At 45.9% G+C, this 24,693-nt stretch overlaps 1 protein-coding gene across 3 annotated transcripts in view; it reads right to left on the bottom strand.

The window, feature by feature from the left end:
* LOC129697009 (ankycorbin-like) overlaps positions 1-24,693 on the bottom strand; it is an 86,621-nt gene that overhangs the window by 5,977 nt on the left and 55,951 nt on the right. For all 3 annotated transcript variants that reach the window (XM_055635194.1, XM_055635195.1, XM_055635196.1), the window contains exons 7-8: positions 21,501-21,594; positions 139-167 (exon numbers count right to left, since the gene is read on the bottom strand). In XM_055635194.1, coding sequence (XP_055491169.1) covers positions 139-167; positions 21,501-21,594 — 123 coding nt within the window. The remainder of the gene's footprint in view (positions 1-138; positions 168-21,500; positions 21,595-24,693) is intronic.

The following is a 24,693-nucleotide window of genomic DNA, read 5'->3' as shown; positions in this document are numbered from 1 at the left end:
GGTTAAATTTTGACTGTTTAGTTTGTCAAAACCGTATCAAGGTAACTGAAAATATATCAACTTGTGTTAATGAAACAAGAGACAGTTAGATCATTTTGTAACAATATCTATTGACAGTCTTGATCAAATGTTACTTACAGGCTTCTTTGAATGTTCACTTCTTATATCTGTTTGAAGTGGGAAAATGGTAAGATTGCATAACTTTATTAGTTTCCTCTTATCAAAGTAATTCACTTTTCTGTACACCTACTCTCACTGTTCACATTTTACAGATTCATAACATTAAAGACCAAAGCTAATAAAATCAAATCTAGAACACATTTCCATGCATCCCTTGTCAGTGATATCAAAATGGTACATTTTAACACTGATATACATGTTACTATAATGTTCTGTGCTCACAAGGGATGGAACCATGGACTTCCCATTGGATAACATAAAAGTGCTGATATGAAACGTATATGATCTCTGGATTGTGGCTCTGGCTTCAAACTTACTCATGTTCCCAATCCCAGTTCCAGCTGCACATGGATTATTAATATTTTACTACTTACTAACACAAGACTTCAACTACAATAAATCTCGTAGCCATCAGGATTCACCGGACAGGAGAGCAATCTAGAAAACACTATATGTTCCAATGTTCCCAGCAGCATATGCCAACTTTGTAAATACACTGACCCATGGATAATAAATCAACGAATAGCAATTTTTGTGATAACATGGATAAAATCAGACTAAATCAGTCGGCAGCTGCTTCTATAATGCTTTACTCTAGTTTGAACCACTACTTCACCACAAAGTAATTTTGTCATGTTTGATTTTTCTATATTAGGGATAAACTATACTTGACAAAGTTGCATTCTTAAACATCCAGTGGTATTTTATTTTGAGTTTCTGAACCCCTTTGTCTACAGAAATTAAGGCTGCTCAGATTACTATTTTTTCAAAAAAGGTGATTAATCACACATACCTTCAAGGAGCGGCAGGTGACGGAGTGAGATCCGGGATTGGCTGAGGAGGTAATCTCTTGGGGAGATTTTAAGTGTCTTTTCAGGAGCAGGTGATTTAAAAACCGGTCGGGGCCAGTCTGCAATACATACCTTCAAGGTCGGCAGAGGAGCGGCAGGTGAAGGAATAAGTGCGGGGATTGGCTGAAGAATTTAATTAACAAGTTGGTAAATTAGCTAATTAGTGAATTAGTCCGTTTATCAGCTAATATAATCCAGAGGATTGGGAAACTTTCATAGGACAACAGAAGGAAACAAAACGGGCTGAAAAGATGAAGTATGAGGTGAAGCTGGTCAGGAATATAAAGAAGGACTAAAATCTTTTGGGTAGGCTAATGGGACTGAAGAATGATAAATCCCCTGGGCCGGTTGGTCTGCATCCCAGGGTCCTCAGGGAGGTGGCTCGAGAAATAGTGGATGCATTGGTCTCCTAATTTGAGGAAGGACATCCTTGCTATTGAGAGAGTGCAGTGTAGGTTCACAAGGTTAATTCCCAGGATGGCTGGACTGTCATATGAGGAAAGATTGGAAAGACTGGGCTTGCATTCACTTGAATTTGGAAGGATGAGAGTAAATCCAAAGGGTTTCTACAGCTATATTAATAGCAAAAGGATAACGAGGGATAAAGTTGGTCCATTAGAGACTCAGAGTGGACAGCTATCTGCAGAGCCAAAAGAGAGGGGGGAGATATTGAACAATTTCTTTTCTTCGGTATTCACCAAGGAGAAGGATATTGAATTATGTGAGGTAAGGGAAACAAGTAGAGTAGCTATGGAAACTATGAGGATCAAAGAAGAGGAAATACTGACACTTTTGAGAAATATAAAAGTGGATAAGTCTCCAGGTCCGGACAGGATATTCCCTAGGACATTGAGGGAAGTTACTGTAGAAATAGCAGGGGCTATGACAGAAATATTTCAAATGTCATTAGAAATGGGAATAGTGCCGGAGGATTGGCGTACTGCGCATGTTGTTCCATTGTTTAAAAAGGGGTCCAAGAGTAAACCTAGCAATTATAGACCTGTTAGTTTGACGTCGGTGGTGGGCAAATTAATGGAAAGGATACTTAGAGATAATATATATAAGCATCTGGATAAACAGGGTCTGATTAGGAACAGTCAACATGGATTTGTGCCTGGAAGGTCATGTTTGACTAATCTTCTTGAATTTTTTGAAGAGGTTACTCGGGAAATTGATGAGGGTAAAGCAGTGGATATTGTATATATGGACTTCAGTAAGGCCTTTGACAAGGTTCCTCATGGAAGGTTGGTTAAGAAGGTTCAATGGTTGGGTATTAATGGTGGAGTAGCAAGATGGATTCAACAGTGGCTGAATGGGAGATGCCAGAGAGTAATGGTGGATGGTTGTTTGTCAGGTTGGAGGCCAATGACTAGTGGGGTGCCACAGGGATCTGTGTTGGGTCCACTGTTGTTTGTTATGTACATCAATGATCTGGATGATGGTGTGGTAAATTGGATTAGTAAGTATGCAGATGATACTAAGATAGGTGGGGTTGTGGATAATTAAGTAGATTTTCAAAGTCTACAGAGAGATTTATGCCAGTTGGAAGAGTGGGCTGAAAGATGGCAGATGGAGTTTAATGCTGATAAGTGTGAGGTGCTACATCTTGGCAGGACAAATCAAAATAGGACGTACATGCTAAATGGTAGGGAATTGAAGAATGCAGGTGAACAGAGGGATCTGGGAATAACTGTGCACAGTTCCTTGAAAGTGGAATCTCATGTAGATAGGGTGGTAAAGAAAGCTTTTGGTGTGCTGGCCTTTATAAATCAGAGCATTGAGTATAGAAGTTGGGATGTAATGTTAAAATTGTACAAGGCATTGGTGAGGCCAATTTTGGAGTATGGTGTAAAACTTTGGTCGCCTAATTATAGGAAGGATGTCAACAAAATAGAGAGAGTACAGAGGAGATTTACTAGAATGTTGCCTGGGTTTCAGCAACTAAGTTACAGAGAAAGGTTGAACAAGTGGGAAGGTGGGACCTGTACAGAAAGGATGGGTTGCACTTGAACCCGAGGGGGACCAATATCCTAGCGGGGAAATTTGCAAAGGCAGCTGGGGAGACTTTAAACTAGAATGGTTGGGGCGAGGGACTCAAATAGCGAAAGGTAGTAGACAGAATGGGAGGCAGGAAGCAGAAATGGGAAGCACTCGGACACAAGAGGAGAAAGGAAAAAAAGGAAATAAACAGAGAATAAGAGACAGGGGTTTTCTTAAATGTGCATATTTTAATGCTAGGAGCATTGTAAGAAAGGTGGATGAGCTTAGAGTCTGGATAGACACCTGGAAGTATGATGTTGTGGCGATCAGTGAAACGTGGTTGCAGGAGGGCTGTGATTGGAAACTAAATATTCCAGGATTTCGTTGCTTCAGGTGTGATAGAATTGGAGGGGCAAGAGGTGGAGGTGTTGCATTGCTAGTCAGGGAAGATATTACAGCAGTGCTTTGGCAGGATAGATTGGAGGGCTCATCTAGGGAGGCTATTTGGGTGGAATTGAGAAGTGGGAAAGGTGTAGCAACACTTATAGGGGTGTATTATAGACCGCCAAACGGGGAACGAGAATTGGAAGAGCAAATATGTAAGGAGATAGCAGAGATTAGTAGTAAGCACAAGGTAGTGATTGTGGGAGATTTCAACTTTCCACACATAGACTGGGAAACACATTCTGTAAATGGGCTGGATGGGTTGGAGTTTGTAAAATGTGTGCAGGATAGTTTTTTGCAGCAATACATAGAGGTACCTACTAGAGGAGGGGCAGTGCTGGACCTCCTGTTAGGAAATGAGACTGGACAGGTGGCGGAGGTATGCGTTGGGGAGCACTTCGGGTCCAGTGATCACAATACCATTAGTTTCAATATAACTATGGAGAGGGTCAGAACTGGACCTAGGGTTGAGATTTTTGATTGGAGAAAGGCTAACTTTGATGCGATGCGAGATGATTTAAAAGGAGTGAACTGGGACATTTTGTTTTATGGGAAAGATGTAGAAGAGAAATGGAGGACATTTAAAGGGGAAATTTTAAGAGTACAGAATCTTTATGTTCCTGTTCGGTTGAAAGGAAACAGTAAAAATTGGAAAGAGCCCTGGTTTTCAAGGGAAATTGGACATCTTGTTCGGAAAAAGAGGGAGATCTACAATAATTATAGGCAGCATGAAGTAAATGAGGTGCTTGAGGAGTATAAGGAATGTAAAAAGAATCTTAAGAAAGAAATTAGAAAAGCTAAAAGAAGATATGAGGTTGCTTTGGCAAGTAAGGTGAAAGTCAATCCAAAGGGTTTCTACAGCTATATTAATAGCAAAAGGATAAGGAGGGATAAAATTGGTCCATTGGAGAGACAGAGTGGACAGCTATCTGCAGAGCCAAAAGAGATGGGGGAGATATTGAACAATTTTTTTCTTCGGTATTCACCAAGGAGAAGGATATTGAATTATGTGAGGTAAGGGAAACTAGTAGAGTAGCTATGGATACTATGAGGTTCAAAGTAAAAGAAGTACTGACACTTTTGAAAAATATAAAAGTGGATAAGTCTCCAGGTCCTGACAGGATATTCCCTAGGACATTGAGGGAAGTTAGTGTAGAAATAGCCGGGGCTATGACAGAAATATTTCAAATGTCATTAGAAACGGGAATAGTCCCCGAGGATTGGTGTACTGCGCATGTTGTTCCATTGTTTAAAAAGGGTTCTAAGAGTAAACCTAGCAATTATAGACCTGTTAGTTTGACTTCAGTGGTGGGCAAATTAATGGAAAAGATACTTAGAGACAATATATATAAGCATCTAGATAAACAGGGTCTGATTAGGAACAGTCAACATGGATTTGTGCCTGGAAGGTCATGTTTGACTAATCTTCTTGAATTTTTTGAAGAGGTTACTAGGGAAATTGACGAGGGTAAAGCAGTGGATGTTGTCTATATGGACTTTAGTAAGGCCTTTGACAAGGTTCCTCATGGAAGGTTGGTTAAGAAGGTTCAACTGTTGGGTATAAATGCAGGAATAGCAAGATGGATTCAACAGTGGCTGAATGGGAGAAGCCAGAGGGTAATGGTGGATGGCTGTTTACCGGGTTGGAGGCAGGTGACTAGTGGGGTGCCTCAGGGATCTGTGTTGGGTCCTTTGTTGTTTGTCATGTACATCAATGATCTGGATGAAGGTGTGGTAAATTGGATTAGTAAGTATGCAGATGATACCAAGATAGGGGGTGTTGTGGATAATGAAGAGGATTTCCAAAGTCTACAGAGTGATTTAGGCCATTTGGAAAAAATGGGCTGAAAGATGGCAGATGGAGTTTAATGCTGATAAATGTGAGGTGCTACACCTTGGCAGGACAAATCAAAATAGGACGTACATGGTAAATGGTAGGGAATTGAAGAATACAGTTGAACAGAGGGATCTGGGTATAACCGTGCATAGTTCCTTGAAGGTGGAATCTCATATAGATAGGGTGGTAAAGAAAGCTTTTGGTATGCTAGCCTTTATAAATCAGAGCATTGAGTATAGAAGCTGGGATGTAATGTTAAAATTGTACAAGGCATTGGTGAGACCAAATCTGGAGTATGGTGTACAATTTTGGTCGCCAAATTATAGGAAGGATGTCAACAAAATAGAGAGAGTACAGAGGAGATTTACTAGAATGTTGCCTGGGTTTCAACAACTAAGTTACAGAGATAGGTTGAATAAGTTAGGACTTTATTCTCTGGAGCGCAGAAGGTTAAGGGGGGACCTGATAGAGGTCTTTAAAATGATGAGAGGGATAGACAGAGTTGATGTGGACAAGCTTTTCCCTTTGAGAATAGGGAAGATTCAAACAAGAGGACATGACTTCAGAATTAAGGGACAGAAGTTTAGGGGTAATATGAGGGGGAACTTCTTTACGCAGAGAGTGGTGGCGGTGTGGAATGAGCTCCCAGTGGAAGTGGTGGAGGCAGGTTCATTGGTATAATTTAAAAATAAATTGGATAGGCATATGGATGAGAAGGGAATGGAGGGTTATGGTACGAGTGCAGGCAGGTGGGACTAAGGGGAACAAAATTTGTTCGGCATGGACTTGTAGGGCCGAGATGGCCTGTTTCCATGCTGTAATTGTTATATGGTTATATGGTTAAGTTAGGGCTTTATTCTTTGGAGCGCAGAAGGTTAAGGGGGGACTTGATAGAGGTCTTTAAAATGATGAGAGGGATAGACAGAGTTGACGTGGATAAACTTTTCCCACTGAGAGTAGGGAAGATTCAAACAAGGGGACATGACTTGAGAATTAAGGGACAGAAGTTTAGGGGTAACATGAGGGGGAACTTCTTTACTCAGAGAGTGGTGGCTGTGTGGAATTAGCTTCCAGTGAAGGTGGTGGAGGCAGGTTCGTTTTTATCATTTAAAAATAAATTGGATAGTTATATGGACGGGAAAGGTATGGAGGGTTATGGTCTGAACGCAGGTGTATGGGACTAGGGGAGAATACGTGTTCGGCACGGACTAGAAGGGTCGAGATGGCCTGTTTCCGTGCTGTAATTGTTATATGGTTATATGGTTATATGAGAGGGATGAAAAACTTTTTCTCATAAGAGAGTTGTGAATTTGTGAAATTCTCTCCCACAGAAGGCAGTGGAGGCCAATTCACTGGACTAATTTAAAAAAGAGTTAGATAGAGCTCTTGGGGATAGCGGAATCAAGGGGTATGGGGGGAAGACAGGCATGAGTTACTGATCATGGGTGATCAGCCATGCTCACAATGAATGGCGGTGCTGGTTGGAAGGGCTGAATGGCCGCTTCCTGCACCTATTTTCTATGTTTCTACGATTAATCAATGAAAGTGATTACATTTCTAAAGTCTCCCTTCTCTAAAGCTAGTAAAGGATGGTATGAGAAATCCTTGTTTTGTAAATAAATGTTTGGTTGCTTTTCAGCCAGTTTATCCAGTAAAGCTTGGCAAAAGTAAACATAGTCAATCAGTTAAATGCGTTGAGAGCATTTCAAACGACAAAATGTTGAATAACTAGATTGATTTTCAAGGCAAGAAGTCGGATGTTTTGCACAACTTTCTTGTGAATGAAACGGATAGGAATTTAGTGAAGTCCAAGCATTCTGAAACAACTTTCAAATATCAGTCATCCCCGTTGTCATACAAATATCATCTGGAACACAAACATGCCTTTATATTTGATCCAATGTTTTCAAAAAAGTCAGTTGGAATTCCGTCCTGCACAAATCAAGGAACAATTATTTTGCATTTTAAGAAGAAATCAATAGAAACACCTAAAGACAGACACAAAAAAAGCTAGAGTAACTTAGCGGGACACACAGCATCTCTGGAGAAAAGGAATAAGTGACGTTTCGGGTCAAGACCCTTCTTCAGTCCCAGTTACTCCAGCTTTTTGTGTCTATTTTGGGTTTAAACCAGCGTCTGCAGTTCCTTCCGAAACACCCGAGTTTGTTATTGCACGTTTGACAACTTTGGAAAGTATTCCGTTTGCAACTTTGGCCAAATGAGTTGACAGCGAAAATGGCTGAAAAGCACAAGGTCTGAAAGTCCCAAGTACAAGAGACTGAATTTGTGATATGGTCATGAAGTTTGGAACACTGTTCCAGGAAGAAATGAAGCAGGTACAGAAAAATATACTGTAATCTGCGAACTGCTTCACACTCACTTCAGATGAGTGGACCTCAAAGAGAAATTGATGTTACATATGTCTTAATTTACATCACACTGACAAGCGTTTTGGCTCTGGGATGATACGAATCAATGGTTCAATGCCTGCTGAAAGAGCATAAAAACTGATCATTGATAAACTTGAAACTTTTGACATTGATTTGAAGAAACATGTAGTCAGGATGACCACTGATGAAGCCAATGTCATGAAGAAGCTCAATCAAAAATCTGATATTTTCCAGCAATTATGTAAGTTACATAGCATTCACTTAGCTGTAGTTGATGTGTTGTACAAATGGCCGCGTAACTCGTCTGCCAATGGTGATGAACATGAGAATGAAGAGGACGACGCCTGTGAAGAAAATAAAATTGAGGAGTCCGATGATGCGGACGAGAGCGATGATGACTCCATCGGTGAGGGAACAATGTGTGGATGCCGACGTTCAACTTGCAGGTAACATTGCTGAATTGATTTGAAATATCTGAAAAATGCTGTTTTTCTGCAAATCACCTGTGAGAAATTATTTACTTCAAAATCTAGTCAAACATGAAAAAGGAATTGAGATGGTATTGCAAAACACGTTGGAATTTAATGATGGTTATGCTAAGGTGGTTTTTAGAACTGTAAGATGTCATACTTAGTGAATTTATTTTCCTTTCTGGATTTGAATTGCAGCTGGCATCCGAATTAGGTGAAAGTTTGGATTTGATAGAAATCAGTGCCCTTGACCTTGGACGACGTGATTGCAATTCAGGCAAAGCTGACAAAATATTTGATTTCATGCTGACCAATCTGGAGCAGCAATCTGGTGATATTGGCAGAAAACTGTAAGAAGCTGTTTATGCCAGGATTATGCAAAGAAGAAACCCTGGACTTTTCAAGTACATGGATGATCCATTGGATTATGAGTCTGCCTAGAATTCCCAACATATTCCCACCAACGTCTTGCCTAAATTGCGAGAGATATTTACTTGTGGCTGTTCTCAACAAAAACGATGAATTATTTGATGACTCTGGTGAAGAAAGCTAATGGAATGTTAGAAACATAGAAACATAGAAAATAGATGCAGGAGTAGGCCATTCGACCCTTCGAGCCTGCACCGCCATTCAATATGATCATGGCTGATCATCCAACTCAGTATCCAGTACCTGCCTTCTCTCCATACCCCCTGATCCCTTTAGTCACAAGGGCCACATCCAACTCCCTCTTAAATATAGCCAATGAACTGGCCTCAACTACCTTCTGTGGCAGAGAATTCCAGAGATTCACCACTCTCTGTGAAAAATGTTTTCCTCATCTCGATCCTAAAAGATTTCCCCCTTATCCTTAAACTGTGACCCCTTGTTCTGGACTTCCCCAACATCGGGAACAATCTTCCTGCATAAACATAAAGCAGAAACAATTATTTTGAATGGATGTCCTCACTTGACCTTCATAACAAGAGGATTTCAATATGGGAATAAAGAGGTTCTTCTGCAGTCGTATAGGGCTCTGGTAAGACCACATCTGGATTATTGTGTGCAGTTTTGGTCTCCTAATTTGAGGAAGGACATCCTTGTGATTGAGGCAGTGCAGCGTAGGTTTACGAGATTGATCCCTGGGATGGTGGGACTGGTAGGGGAGGCCATTTAAGACTGAGGTGAGAAAATACTTTTTTGACCCAGAGAGTTGTGAATTTGTGGAATTCCCTGCCACAGAGGGCAGTGGAATCACTGGATGGATTTAATGGAGAGTTAGATTCAAGAAACACATCTCTCGCAATTTAGGCAAGACGTTGGTGGGAATATGGTGGGATACACAGTTCAAGATGGCTGCGCCGTTGTGTTTGGCTGCCCGTCGTCTCCCGCCTGGACAAAGCCCCAATCAAGGTAATCTCTACCGTTCGTATGGCCTGCAGTCAAAGCTGGCCTACGAACGGCAAACACTACTGCAAGGCCCCGGACTGAGCCCCGGACAAAGCCTCGGACCGAGCCCCGGACGAAGCCCCAGACAGAGCCGAGCCTCTGTCGTCGAGGTCTTCGTCCGAGTACCCGGACAAGACCCCAAACTGGGCCTCGGACTGAGCCCCGGACTGAGCCCCGGATTGAGCCCCGTACTGAGCCTCGGACTGGGCCTCCGACTGAGCCCCGGGCTGGGCCTCCGACTGAGCCCCCGACTGAGCCCCGGACTGGGCCCCCGACTGAGCCCCGGACAAGGCTTCCTTTACTGTTCGCTCCTCGCTCGGCTCCCGATGGATGTATGGGCTCGGCCTTGCGGCGGCTGCCGCATGCGCCGTGCCAGGAGGCGGGGTAAACGCGCGGGCGCCCTGGTAAGGTTGAAGAACCTCGCTCGCGCCCGTTTAACATCTGCTTACCTTGCCCAGCGCTGTGAGGACGGACTTGGTCGGCCCTACCGCACCATCCATCGGCAGTCCCTTGAGCCCAGGTATGCTTCTCTCCGGTCGATCTTCTCGGTCCCTGGTCTGTCGGCACGTGGGCTCCCAGCCAGGCCATGTGTGAAGCGCAGCGGCGTGGATTCCCTGGACCTCCGCCCGCTGGCGTGGGAGCCGCTACCGGACCACAATTCACCTGCAGTCCCTGCAAAAGTTGCCCTGATCAACGCGAGATCAGTGCTGAACAAAACCTTCATCCTCAATGACTTCTTCACCGCACGAGGATTGGACTTCCTACTGATCATGACAGGTAGTAGGTAGGGGGCGCTGCAGTGGCAGCAGCCTGTCAGCAGCGCGTTCGTTTTTTCAACTTTTTTTATTTTTTTAGTATGTTTTAAAGTATGGGGGGGTAAGGGGGAAACCGTTTCGGCCGCCTCCTCCACGGAGAGGCGACTTTTTCCAGGTCGCCTCCACCGTGGCCTAACAGCAAGGATCGGCGCAACCTTTCCCGGAGACGCGCCCGGGGCTTCAGCGACGGGTGCAGCGTGGACTCTCGGCGTGGAGCGGGTGAGTCCTCGCTGGGGCTCGCTGGAGGGGAGCGCTCCGTTTAGCTGGCCCGGTGGCAGCCAGCAGCCTGAAGCCGCGGTCTGCACAGCTCCAGCTGGCGCAGCGTCTACAGCCCGGGATCCCTCGTGGGGGACCCGGGGGAAGAAGAAGCCATCACTGCCGGCCCGCGGCCAACTTTTACCGCGGGTCCGGCATGGACTTACCATCACCCCTGGAGGGGAGCTTCGACCGCCGGCCCTGTGGTCTGCGGTGCTTCTGGCTGCGGCGCGGCGGGAACCTTAAATCTTCGACCGCCGGCCTGCGGCCTACACCAACCTGAAGCCGTGGTCTCTGGTGGGGAAGAGCCGATCCTGGACTTACCTTGCCTTTGACTTTGTCCCTTACCATCTGGACGCCCGCAGCAACGGCTGCGGAGGGTGGAGGTCCCGACCACGGGAGAAAATGGAGGAGGTCTGGCCAAGTTCTGTGCCTTCCACCACAGTGATGAATGCTGTGGTGGATGTTTATGTTAAATTTTTATTGTGGTTGTGTGTTCTTTATTATTGTATCGCTGCTGACAACCCAAAATTCCACTGACCCTGGTTGTGTGGCAGTAAATTCTATCAATCAATCAATCAATCAATCAATCAATCAATCAATCAATCAATCACACAGAAACCTGGCTAAATCCTGTGGAGCTTGCTCCACTCGTGGAACTCTGTCCTGATACCTATAACTTTTTCAGCTCACCTAGGATCTCAGGTCGCGGTGGGGGCCTAGCCACTGTGTTAAAGAAGCATTTCAACTGCCGCCTTCTGAACGCTGATCACGTCTCCAGTTTTGAACATCAACTAATCAGTTTGTCTAATCTGTCTGCTTTTAATTGTTCTTGTGTATCGCCCACCAAAAACGAATAAGGACAATTTGGTGATCTTATCGCTAGCTTGTTGCCAAAATTTGACCGGATCCTGATTCTTGGTGACTTTAACATTCATGTCTGCTTTCCCACAAAGCCTCTTGTGAGTGAATTTATGAACCTGGTTGAGTCCTTCAATCTGTCTCTACTCACCACTGGACCCACGCAGAAGCTTGGCCATACACTAGACCTAGTGCATTCGTCTGGTCTCCCAATTTGTAATACATAAATTATTGATGCCTGTCTGTCTGATCATAGTCCAATTATAGTCGATACATCTCTGCCTTACTCTCCCTCAAAATCCCATCTCCCTGCTCGCTACTCCCGCTACGTAAACTCCACGACAGCCAATAAGTTCTCCGAGGCTCTCATAGCCGCCCCCGACATCTCCACTATTAAGGCGTCTCCCCTCCATCTCAGCAGCGACGACCTCATTTCTTTATTCAATACTACTTGCTCCTCCATTCTGGATTCTGTTGTTCCTCTTAAAATGAAAAAGCCTAAGCCTAAAGGCTGGCCGTGGCTCAATGACACCACCAGAGCCCTAAGAAGAGAATGCAGGAAATCAGAACGGTACAAATCTGATGCTTTAAATTTCCTTTGAACTCCTGAAAAACAATCTTCACAAATACCAGGAAGCAGTAAAATCTGCAAGAAAAAAATACTTTTCCACCCTTATTTCCAAAACCACTCATAACTCCAAGGTGCTTTTTAGCACCATCACCTCCACCAAATGTCCTGCCCCCAGCACCAACCTAACTGGGTCCCCTGCTAAGTGCGAGGAATTTACTACATTTTAATGTACTACACCAGCAAAGTAAAGAACATCAGAACGAATATTTCCCCTCCCATCCGTAACCTGGCTGTCTCAATGGTCTGTTCAAAATTAGACTGTTTCCAACCCGTTACTCTACCCTCCCTTGTAAAACTGGTCACCACCATGAAATCTACCACCTGCCCCCTCGACACTATCCCCTCTGCCCTTCTAAAGGATGTCATTACAATAGCCGGTCCCAGCATCCTCACCATCTTCAACAGTTCTCTGGCCACTGGCCCTGTTCCTACCTGCTTCAAGCATGCGGTGGTCCAGCCCCTCCTGAAAAAACCTAACCTCGACCCCACCTTGCCAAGCAACTACAAACCCATTTCTGCCTTTCCTTTCAAAAGCCCTTGAAAAGGTAATTTTAAGTCAACTTATGCCTTACCTTCACCAAAATACTATCTTGGAAACTTTACAATCAGGTTTCAGGGCCCACCACAGCACAGAGTCTGCCTTGTTGAAGGTACATAATGACCTACTGCTCACCGTTGACTCCGCGACTGTGTAATCCTGCTCCTTCTTGACCTCAGCGCAACATTTGATACTGTCGACCACACCATCCTAATTGACTGTCTCTGGTACGGGGTTGGTATTGATGGCACTGCCCTGAGCTGGTTCATCTCCTACCTCAAAGGTAGGAGTTTCACTACTAACATAGGCAACTCTTTCTCCTCCCCAGCTAGCCTCTGCTGTGGGGTTCCACAAGGTTCCATCCTTGGCCCCATTCTCTTCTCCCTGTCTATGCTCCCCTTAGGTCAAGTCATTCAAAGGCACGGCATTTACTTCCATTGCTATGCAGACGATACACAACTCTATCTCCACCTGACGCCCAAAAACCAATCAAATCTGCTTAACCTTATCCGCTGCCTTGAGGATATAAAGTGTTGGATGGCCCAGACCTTCCTCCAACTAAACGAGAGTAAGTCTGAGGTCATCCTTTCCGGCCCTTCGGACTCAATCAAAATGATAGCAGGCAGTCTTGGAAGCCTTACCCCATCACTCAAACCTCACGTCAAAAACCTTGGCGTGATATTTGACTCAGCATTGAAATTTGACAAACAAGTCAATGCCGTGGTAAAAGCTAGCTTCTTCCAGCTTCGGACGATAGCTAAAATAAAACAATTCCTCCAGTTTACTGCAACTCCCTCTACACTGGCATCAGCCAATTTTCCGTCCCGCCTGCAAATGATCCAAAAAGCCGCAGCGAGACTCCTGACAGGCACCCGAATAAGGGATCACATCACCCCGATCCTGGCCTCTCTCTACTGGCTCCCTGTGCGGTTCCGAATAAATTTCAAGATCCTCCTTTATGTCTACAAAGCCCTAATGGGCTTGCCCCCACCTACATCAAAAGTCTGCTCACACACCACACCACCTCCAGGTCCCTCAGATCGGCCGACTTGGGGTTACTGAACATCCTGCGGTCTAGGCATTAGCTCAGGGGCAACCGCACCTTTGCAGTTGCAGCTCCTAGACTGTGGAACAGCATCCCTCTTCCCATCAGAACCCCTCCATCGACTCCTTTAAGTCGAGACTTAAAACTCATCTTTATTCTCAAGCCTTTCTTGACGTCCTCTGAGTGAGGGCTATATGTATGTATTTATGTATGTACTTAATCAACAAACCACTGTTGTATAATGTATAATGTTTCATAGCAAAAGGATTTGAGTATAGGAGCAGGGAGGTTCTACTGCAGTTGTACAGGGTCTTGGTGAGACCACACCTGGAGTATTGCGTACAGTTTTGGTCTCCAAATCTGAGGAAGGACATTATTGCCATAGAGGGAGTGTCAGAGAAGGTTCACCAGACTGATTCCTGGGATGTCAGGACTGTCTTATGAAGAAAGACTGGATAGACTTGGTTTATACTCTCTAGAACATCGCAGAGCCCTGGGATCTCTCGCCGAGGTCGCCAGCATTGAATCTCCGCCCAGCTCGGCCTGTGGACTTCGGAAGCTGTGCTCTCCGGTAGGAAGCGTCCAATTCGGAGGCTCCGGGCCACTGAGAGTGTTCAAGGGCCTGAAACATCGGGCCCGTAGCGGCGTCTGCAGAGGCCTCAATATGCCCCGGCCACAGGAGAACTGAGGAGGAGGACTGAACTTAGGTGCCTTCCCACACAGTGGGAAACGTTGATTCCACTGTGGGGGGATATTTTTTATGTCTATATAATTAAAAGTCTAAACATGACCGCTTCCTGTTTGCAATGCATATTGATTTTAGAAAAACATTACCACTTACGGCTGTGATTTTTAGCCACCTTACTCAGAGTCCCCCTCCAGCTGTCAGGGCAAGAGGGCTTTTCCCATCGATGAAAAATAAAAGAATTATTAAAGTTTAAAAAATGGTGAGATTCTCTCTCCTGTCAACCATGTCATGAAGGTCACGCCCCTTCCGGTGGGAGGGGGAGGTGCTATAAAACCAGTGGCTCAGTCTCTGCAAGCTGGGGGAGGGAGAGGGTCACGACTCTCAGTCTGAGCTGGAAATCTACAGAACACTGAGAATACTGACCTGTAAGTGCCCTTTATGTATTTTTAAACTGTGCCTTTTGCATCTGTGTGCCTCTTGCAACTGTGTGCCTCTTGCAACTGTGTGCCTCTTGCAACCGTGTGTCTCTTGCAACCGCGTGCCTTTTGCAACTGTGTGCCTTTTGCAACTGTAAAAGTGTTTTATGTCTATATAATCAGGAGTGGCGGCGCCTAAAGGCAGCGGCTCAACTACAGTCGTCTGTCTTTTTTTAATTTTTGTCTTGTTAAATGTATAGCTTGTCTTCAGTTAGTTTTTATTATCTTTTTAGCTGTGTATATTTGGGGGGTGGTGGGGGGGCTGTGGGGGAAACCGTTTTGAATCGCTTCCCTGTGCGGGGACCCGACTATTCCCTGTCAGGTCTCGGATATCGTTGGGCCTAACATCGTGGAGCCAGCGGCGACCTCCGGCCGGGACTAACCTGAGGGCTCCAGTTGCAGAGCCTGCGGAACTGACATCGCGGAGCTGGCCAACTTCGGAGCGGGAAGAGCTGTGGTGGCGTGCGGCTGCGACCCGACCTTTGGAGTTTGGAGGCACTGGCCGCAGACCCGGTGGACGGGAACATCGGGAGCTCGCAGGTCCCTGGTGGGAGACCGCTTTTCCGAGCTCCGCTACGGCGACTTCTCCCGCTGGAATCGCGGGTTTAAGGACATGGAGCCGGGGCCTAACATCTCCGGCATGGCTTAAATGGCCTCAGGACTTACCATCGCCCGCCGGGGGCTTTAACATCGGAGCCCCAGTTCGCCTCGACACTGCAGTTGGACTAAGGAACAAAGGGAAGAGATAAAGACTTTGCCTTCCATCACAGTGAGGAGATGTTGGAGACTCACTGTGATGGATGTTTATGTAAACTGTGTTAAGTGTGGGTCTTGGATTGTTCTGTATGTAAAAAACTGTAGAAATGATATTTCGTTCAAACCTAGGTTTGAATGACAATAAAGCATTCTATTCTATTCTATTCTATTCTATTCTATTCTATTCGAATCTATTCTAAAAAAAAATGAAAATGTCTAAAAATTCATTGTCCGCCCTCTCCCCCTTTTCTCTCAGTCTCTCACCTGCTTTCAGCAGAATTTCTGGCAGTTTCTGAGCTGCCAGCCTGCCAGGCCTGAGTGACTGAGCTGCCAGCCCAAGAATCCATTTGGCCCACAATGTCCATACTAGCCCTCTGGAAACCAGTCCCTTCAGCCCACAACACTGATGCTAGCGCTCCAGAATGCCCCCCCCCCCGCCGCACACTGGCCAGCAATTTAGGAATTTTCACGCAGAGAGTGGTGAATCTCTGGAACTCTCTGCCACAGAGGGTAGTTGAGGCCAGTTTATTGGCTATATTTAAGAGGGAGTTAGATGTGGCCCTTGTGGCTAAGGGGATCAGGGGGTATGGAGAGAAGGCAGGTACGGGATACTGAGTTGGATGATCAGCCATGATCATATTGAATGGCGGTGCAGGCTCAAAGGGCCGAATGGCCTACTCCTGCACCTAATTTCTATGTTTCTATATTTCTATGTTTCTAATTGGTGGACAGGTGGAATATTGCGTTGGGGGACCAACCCTCCCGTGTGAACATGGGACCCAACGGGTCCCACTTAGTGTAGTTATCTATATAATTAAAAGTCTAATCTTGACCACTTCCTGTTTGCGCTGTATATTGATTTTAGAAAAAACGCTACCACTTATGGCTGATTTTTGGCCATCTTACTCAGAGTCCCTCTCCGCTCATCAGGGCCAGAGGATTTTTCACATCGATGAAAAATAAAAGACTTATTAATGTTTAAAAAATGGTCAGATTCTCTCTCCTGTCAATCACGCCATGAAGGCCACGCCACTTCCGGTGGTAGGGGGAGGGACTATAAAACCCAGAAGTGTGGACGTGGCTCAGTCTCTGCAAGATCGTGGAGGGAAAGGTCACGACTCGCAGTCTGAGCTGTGAATCCACTGAACACACTGAATGTCTACTGAACTGTGAGTGTGGTTTTTTTGTGTTTCTTATGTGGTTTTATGGTAGTTTTACCCTGCCTCAAATGGTATGAAACTGCATTTGGATTTGGTGGCCTTGCACCCGGCTTGTTGTGGAATGAAACTGCATTTGAATTTGGTGGCCTTGAACCCTGCTTGAAATGTTACAAAATGGCGGCGGCGTGGGCACATCGCGATGTCCCGTGTCTCTCAAGAATTGGAGAAATAGCGACAATTCCCCTACCTGTCTCAAGGCTGCTCCATCACAGTGAGGAGCTATGTGGTTATGTAATGTTTTAAGTGTGGGCTCTGATTGTTCTGTATGGTAAAAAACGGTAGAAATGATATTTCGTCAAACCTAGTTTGAATGACAATATTCTATTCTATTCTATTCTATTCCTATTCTATTCTCTTTCGAATATGAAACACGGAGCAGTTTCTGAGCTGCCAGCCGGCCAGGCCTGAGTGACTGAGCTGCCAGCCCAAGAATCCATTTGGCCCACAATGTCCATACTAGCCCTCTGGAAACCAGTCCCTTCAGCCCACAACACTGATGCTAGCGCTTGTATCCCTTTCATACAGCCGACAGGAACTTCTGGACTATCTCGGCAATCTCCGTCTCGCTCCTGAGCTTGTCAGAGCGACGGAGCACCGGAGCCGCGAGGCTGGAGAACGCCACCGGAGCCGCGGGGCTGGAAAATGCCACCGGAGCCGCGGGGCTGGAGACCGCCAGCAGAGCCGCGGGGCTGGAGACCGCCAGCGGAGCCGCGGGGCGGCTGAACTCCACCAGAGCTGCGGGGCTGGAGAACGCCAGCAGAGCCGCGGGGCTGGAGAATGCCAGCGGAGCCGCGGGGCTGCAGAACGCCAGCGGAGCCGCGGGGCTGGAGAACGCCAGCGGAGCCGTGGGGCTGGAGAATGCCAGCGGAGCTGCGGAGCTGGAGAACGCCAGCGGAGCCGCGGGGCTGCAGAACGCCAGCGGAGCCGCGGGGCTGGAGAACGCCAGCGGAGCCGTGGGGCTGGAGAATGCCAGCGGAGCTGCGGAGCTGGAGAACGCCAGCGGAGCCACGGAGGCGCGGAGCAATGGAGCCGCTGAACACCAGCGCGCACCAAGCCAGCTCGGCCAACCGGAAGCACCAACAGACTGCGACGCGTACGAAAGCACCGCCGGGGACGCAGAGGTGGGTTAAAGACCAGGTTAGAGCTAGCCCCACACAGGCTGGCGATTTCTAGCCTTTTCCTCGCCAACTTGCGCTCACTGGCAGACAAAATGGACGAACTCCAGCTAGTGATCACCTCCCACAACTGGATCAAAGACTGCAACATCCTGATCTTCATGGAAACTTGGCTCAACATCGATGTTCCTGATAGCGCCATCCAGCTAACGGGGCGTCATTTACTCCGAGCGGACAGGACAACAGACTCCGGTAAGACCAGAGGTGGGGGTCTGTGCATTTATGTAAATAAAGCATGGTGCACGGACTCCACCATCATCGAGAGTCACTGCTCAGCTAACCTTGAGTTCCTCTTGGTTAGATGCAGATCGTTCTATCTGCCCAGAGAGTGTACCTCCACTGTTGTGACTGCAGCCATTATTCCTCCTGATGCTAATGCTAAGTTTGCAATGAAAGAGCTGCATACTGCCATTAGCAAACAACAGACTCACAACCCCGAGGCAGCCGTCATTGTTGTGGGTGACTTCAATCACTCCAACCTGAAGACTGTACTACCCAAATTCCACCAACATGTCTCCTTCGCCACTAGAGTAGACAAGACACTGGACAAAGTCTACACTAACATGGCTGAAGCTTACAAAGCCATCCCCCTCCCCCACCTTGGTCAGTCTGATCACCTCTCATTGTTCCCTCAAACGGGTGACCATATTCCCGAATCAGAAGCCGTGGATGAACAGCGAGGTCAGGCTACTGCTGAACGCACGGGACACCGCTTTCAGATCAGGCGATGCTCGAGCCTACAGTTCATCCAGGGCTAACCTGAAGAGGGGCATCAAGAAGGCCAAGCGCTGCCATAAGCTCAGGATTGAGGAGCACTTCAACAACAACTCCGACCCCCGATTCATGTGGCAAGGCATCCAGGCCATCACGGACTATAGACCCACCAACACCACCCCCACATCCAGCGACGCCTCCTTCCTTGAGGAGCTTAACCACTTCTATGGCCGCTTCGACAGGGACAATCTAGAGACAGCCATCAAGGCTGTTCTCCCTGCTGATCACCAACCCCTCACACTCACCCCCTACGACGCGTACGTGGCACTGTGTAGGACTAATGTACGTAAGGCTGCTGGCCCTGAGGGCATCCCCGGGTGCGTCCTCACGGCCTGTGCTGCGCAGCTGACAGACGTCTGGACTGACATCTTCAACCTGTCACTTGCCCAAGCAGTTGTCCCCACGTGCCTTAAAACCACCTCCATCGTGCCGGTGCCAAAACACTGCACTGCGGCAAGCCTCAACGACTTCCGCCCAGTTGCACTTACTCCCATCATCACCAAGTGCTTCGAGAGGCTGGTCCTGGCACACCTCAAAGGCTACCTACCCCCCACATTGGATCCCTATCAGTTTGCCTACTGCAAGAACAGGAGTACGGAGGATGCCGTCTCAACGGCACTTCACTCCGCCCTCTCCCACCTCGACAACAGAGACACACGTAAGAATGCTGTTCATCGATTACAGCTCAGCATTCAACACCATTATACCCTCTAAACTGATCACCAAACTCGGTGACCTGGGCGTCGACCCCTCCCTCTCCAACTGGATACTGGACTTTCTAACCAACAGACCCCAGTCTGTTAGGTTAGACAAGCACACCTCTTCAACCCTCACCCTGAACACCGGCGTTCCACAGGGCTGTGTGCTGAGCCCCCTCCTCTACTCCCTCTTCACCTACGACTGCACACCTGTACATGGTACTAACACCATCATCAAGTATGCAGATGATACAACGCTGATTGGCCTCATCAGCAACAACGCTGAGTCGGCTTATAGGGAGGAGATCCAGCTCCTAGCAGCATGGTGCACTGACAACAACCTGGCCCTTAACTCCAAGAAGTCCAAGGAGCTCATTGTAGACTTCAGGAAGTCTAGGGGCGGCACGCACACCCCCATCCACATCAACGGAACGGAGGTGGAACGTGTTTCCAGCTTCAGGTTCCAGGGGGTCAACATCTCTGACGACCTTTCTTGGACCCACAATACCTCAACTCTGGTCAAGAAGGTCCTCAGATTCTGGTGAACTTCTGGTGAACTTCTACCACTGCACCATCGAGAGCATCCTTACCAACTGTATCACAGTATGGTATGGCAACTGCTCTGTCTCTGACCGGAAAGCACTGCAGAGGGTGGTGAAAATTGCCCAACACATCACCGGTTCCTCGCTCCCCTCCATTGAGTCTGTCCAAAGCAAGCGTTGTCTGCGAAGGGCGCTCAGCATCGCCAAGAACTGCTCTCACCCCAACCATGGACTGCTCTCACCTCCTACCATCTGAGAGGCGCTACAGGTCTCTCCGTTGCCGGACCAGCAGGTCCAGGAACAGCTTCTTCCCTGCGGCTGTCACACTACTCAACACTGTACCTCAGTGACTGCCAATCACCCCCCCCCGGACGCTCCTCCCACAGGAAAAACACTATGACTGTATGCATGTAAATAGATTTATCTATTTTAATCATATTCTATGTCGCTCTTCCAGGGAGATGCTAACTGCATTTCGTTGTCTCTGTACTGTACACTGACAATGACAATTAAAGTTGAATCTGAATCTGAATCTGAAGTGGTATAAAACTGCATTGAAATTTTGTGGCCTTGCACCATGCTTGAAGTTGTATGAAACTGCATTTGAATTTGGTGGCCTTGCAACATGCTTGAAATGGTATGAAACTGCATTTGAATTTGGTGGCCTTGCACCCTGCTTGGAATGGTTGGAAACTGCATTTGAATTTGGTGGCTTTACACCCTGTTTGAAGTGGTAGGAAAATGCACTTGAATTTGGTGGCCTTGGACCCTGCTTGAAATGGAATTTCAAGGAATAGCCGTGACTCAACTGCCAGCCCACCAGCCATGAGTGAGCTGCCAGCACACCAGGCTTGAGTGACTGAGCTGCCAGCCCAAGAATCCATTCGGCCCACAATGCAATCTTATTTGTGTGCTGCATGGTAACTCAAATTTCACTGCACCAATTGGTGTATGTGACAATAAATGTCCTTTGTCCTTTGAAAAAGTGTACAGAGCACTCATGACAATTCCTCCCAGTTCAGTTGAATCTGAAAGATGTCATAGTGCTGCTGGCCTCTTTGTTGCAAAATTAGACACATCATTGAGTGATAAGGTCATTGATACCATAAGTTTTTTGAGAACTAATGACAGTCTAAAATAGGTTTACATTTGTGAAATAACAGTAACTTTGCCAAGAAAGAATGAGTTTTAATTTGAAAATCATGAAAATTAGATTTTGGAAAATAAATTATTTTAATTTGGGCAAAGTGATTAACGATTAATCACTTTTTCAAAATTAATCAATTAATCAGTTAATTGATTAATCACTTTTTCAAAATTAATCAGTTAATGAGAAAGCAGACTTAATAGGAATATAAATTGTGACAATCTTGTGGCATTTCAGCAATGACACATTTCCACTAGTAATGTTATGCATTTATGATTTTTTTTAAAACAATAACTTACTGTTGTTGTAAAATGGCTCCAAAGGCTTGAGATAAAAGTATGAGTACAGGTAGTCAGGACTGTATGAATAAAGCTGATTCAAGCCTTCCTCAACCTATGAAGAAATGTATTAAATATATAATAATTTTGCATACAGGAGGAGAGAACTTTGCTTAAGGAAATAGCAAATAGTTTACATATCACTTCACAGAAAAGCAATAACAAATCTTCCAATCAAACCCCCCTCTCCTGTATCCACCTATCACTTGCTAGGGTTTGTCCACCCCCACCTCTTCCAACTTTCTCTCCTCTACTACAATCAGTCTGCAGAAGGTTCCATTTTGAAGGGTACTCTACCATTTTATCCGTTACCACTTCAAACCGAAATCTTGGAACATTTTTTACATTTGAACCCTTATCAGAAAGGTTTAATAACGACTATTTATGAGTTGATTTTGAAATTACAAATAGATACATTTGATAAAATTAAGAATGACTGAGAAAGAGAACTCCAAATATCTCTACCTATAGAGAAATGGGAGAGGATGCTTCAATTAGTTAATACTTCCTCAATGTGTGGAAGACGCGCTCTGATACAATTCAAGGTGGTTCACAGAGCTCATATGTCAAAAGATAAATTAGCTTGTTTTTATGGTCATATAAATCCTACCTGTGACAGATGTAATTCTGAGGTGGCCTCATTGACTCGTATGTTTTGGTCCTGCCCACTTTTGGAAAAATATTGGAAAACATTTTTTGATACTATTTCCGCGGTTTTAGGTATTGATTTACAACCTCATCCTATTACTACAATTTTTGGGCTATCAATGTTAGATTCTAGTCATCTGTCCCATTCTGCCCATCGGCTGATTGCTTTTACTACATTAATTGGCAGAAGATCTATTTTATTTAAATGGAAAGACTCTAATCCTCCGACCACACTCCATTGGTATTCTGAAACGATATCATGTTTAAATTTAGAAAAAAACTAGGCTAAGTGGGTCCCGTTGGGTCCCATGTTCACACGAGGGCTGGTCCCCCGACGCAATATTCCATCTCTCCACCAATTCCAATATTGGTGGCCGGGGAAGGGGGTTTCTGGAGCACTGGGATGGGTGTTGTTGGCTGCAGGGACTACTGGTCTCCAGAGGGCTAGTATGGACATTGTGGGTCAAATGGATTCTTGGGGTGGCAGCTCAGTCCCTCAACCCTGATGTGCTGGCAGCTCACTCACGGCTGGTGGGCTGGCAGTTGACTAAGGCTATTCCTTGAAATTCCATTTCAAGCACAGTGCAAGGCCACCAAATTCAAATCCATTTCCTACCATTTCAAGCAGGGTGCAAGGCCACCAAATTCAAGTGCAGTTTCTTACCTCTTCGAGCAGGGTGCAAGGCCACAAAATTCAAGTGCAGTTTCTTACCTCTTCGAGCAGGGTGCAAGGCCACAAAATTCAAGTGCAGTTTCATACCACTTCAAGCAGGATACAAGGCCACCAAATTCAGGTTCAGTTTCCTACCACTTCAAGCAGGGTGCAAGGCCACCAAATTCAAGTGCAGTTTCCAACCACTTCAAGCAGGGTGCAAGGCCACCAAATTCAAGTGCAGTTTCCAAACACTTCAAGGAGGGAGCAAGGCCACCAAATTCAAATGCAGTTTCATATAATTTCATGCAGGGTGCAACTACACCACATCCAAATGCAGTTTCATACCATTTCATGCAGGGTGCAAGGCCACCACATTCAAATGCAGTTTCATACCATTTCAAGCAGGGTGAAACCACCATAACACCCACCATAAAACCATACAAAACACCACACTCACAGTTCAGTAGACATTCAGTGTGTTCAGTTGATTCACACCTCAGACAGTCGTGACCTCTCCCTCCCCCATCATGCAGAGACTGAGTCACACCCACACTTCCAGGTTTTATAATCCCTCCGCCTCCTACCGGAAAAGGTGTGGCCTTCATGGCGTGATTGACAGGAGAGAGATTTTTTAAACACTAATAACACTTTTATTTTTTATTGATGGGAAGAATCCTCTGCACCTGATGAGTGGAGGAGGATTGAGTAAGATGGCCAAAAATCACAGCCGTAAGTGGTAGCGTTTTATCTAAAATCAATATAGTGCAAACAGGAATTTGTCAAGTTTAGACAAACAACCATTTGCAGTGCCTTTTACTTCAACCCAAAACCCCCAAACAACCATTTGCAGTGTCTTTTCACTTTAACCCAAATCCCCCAAACAACCATTTGCAGTGCCTTTTTACTTCAACCCAAACCCCCCAAACAACCATTTGCAGTGCCTTTTTACTTCAACCCAAACCCCCCAAACAACCATTTGCAGTGCCTTTTTACTTCGACCCAAAACCCCCCAAACAACCATTTGCAGGGCCTTTTTACTTCAACCCAAAACCCCCAAACAACCATTTGCAGTGCCTTTTTACTTCAACCCAAAACCCTCAAACAATCATTTGCAGTGCCTTTTTACTTCAACCCCAAACCATTTGCAGTGCCTTTTTACTTCAACCCAAACCCCCCCAAACAACCATTTGCAGTGTCTTTTTACTTCAACCCAAAACCCCCAAACAACCATTTGCAGTGCCTTTTTACTTCAACCCCAAATCCCCAAACAACCATTTTCAGTGCCTTTTTACTTCAACCCCAAACCCCCAAACAACCATTTGCACTGCCTTTTTACTTCAACCCAAAACCTCTATACTACCATTTGCAATGCCTTTTTACTTCAACACAAAACCCCCAAACAACCATTTGCAGTGCCTTTTTACTTCAACCCAAACCCCACAAACAACCATTTGGAGTGCCTTTTTACTTCAACGCAAACCCCCCAAACAACCATTTGCAGTATCTTTTCCCTCTCTCACTCCAACTATTCTTAAATTCTGTCTTCTTGATCTTGCTTTCAAGTCCAGACATTTGTCAGACGTTTTGGCCAGTTGCCCGAAACACCTTCTAGCTCCTTCCCCAGTCTCTTAATCTCTTTAGACATTTCATTAATCGCAGATTCCATATCTTCCATAACCGTGTTGTATGCTTTAGTGGTCTTGAGAACAGAATCAAATTTCTTGTTGGAATCTTTTTCAACCCGTTTGATTTCTGTACTTAAATCATCCTCAATTTCTTCAACACGTTTCCTTAGAGTAGCGGTTTCCTGAATGACTTCCTCGTTACCATGCTTAATTTTTTTAGACAGAC

Source organism: Leucoraja erinacea, chromosome 5, assembly GCF_028641065.1.
Source record: "Leucoraja erinacea ecotype New England chromosome 5, Leri_hhj_1, whole genome shotgun sequence".
Lineage (NCBI taxonomy): Eukaryota > Metazoa > Chordata > Chondrichthyes > Rajiformes > Rajidae > Leucoraja > Leucoraja erinaceus.
Note: the sequence above shows the minus strand (reverse complement) of the source record. Positions and strands in the feature narration are given on the sequence as shown.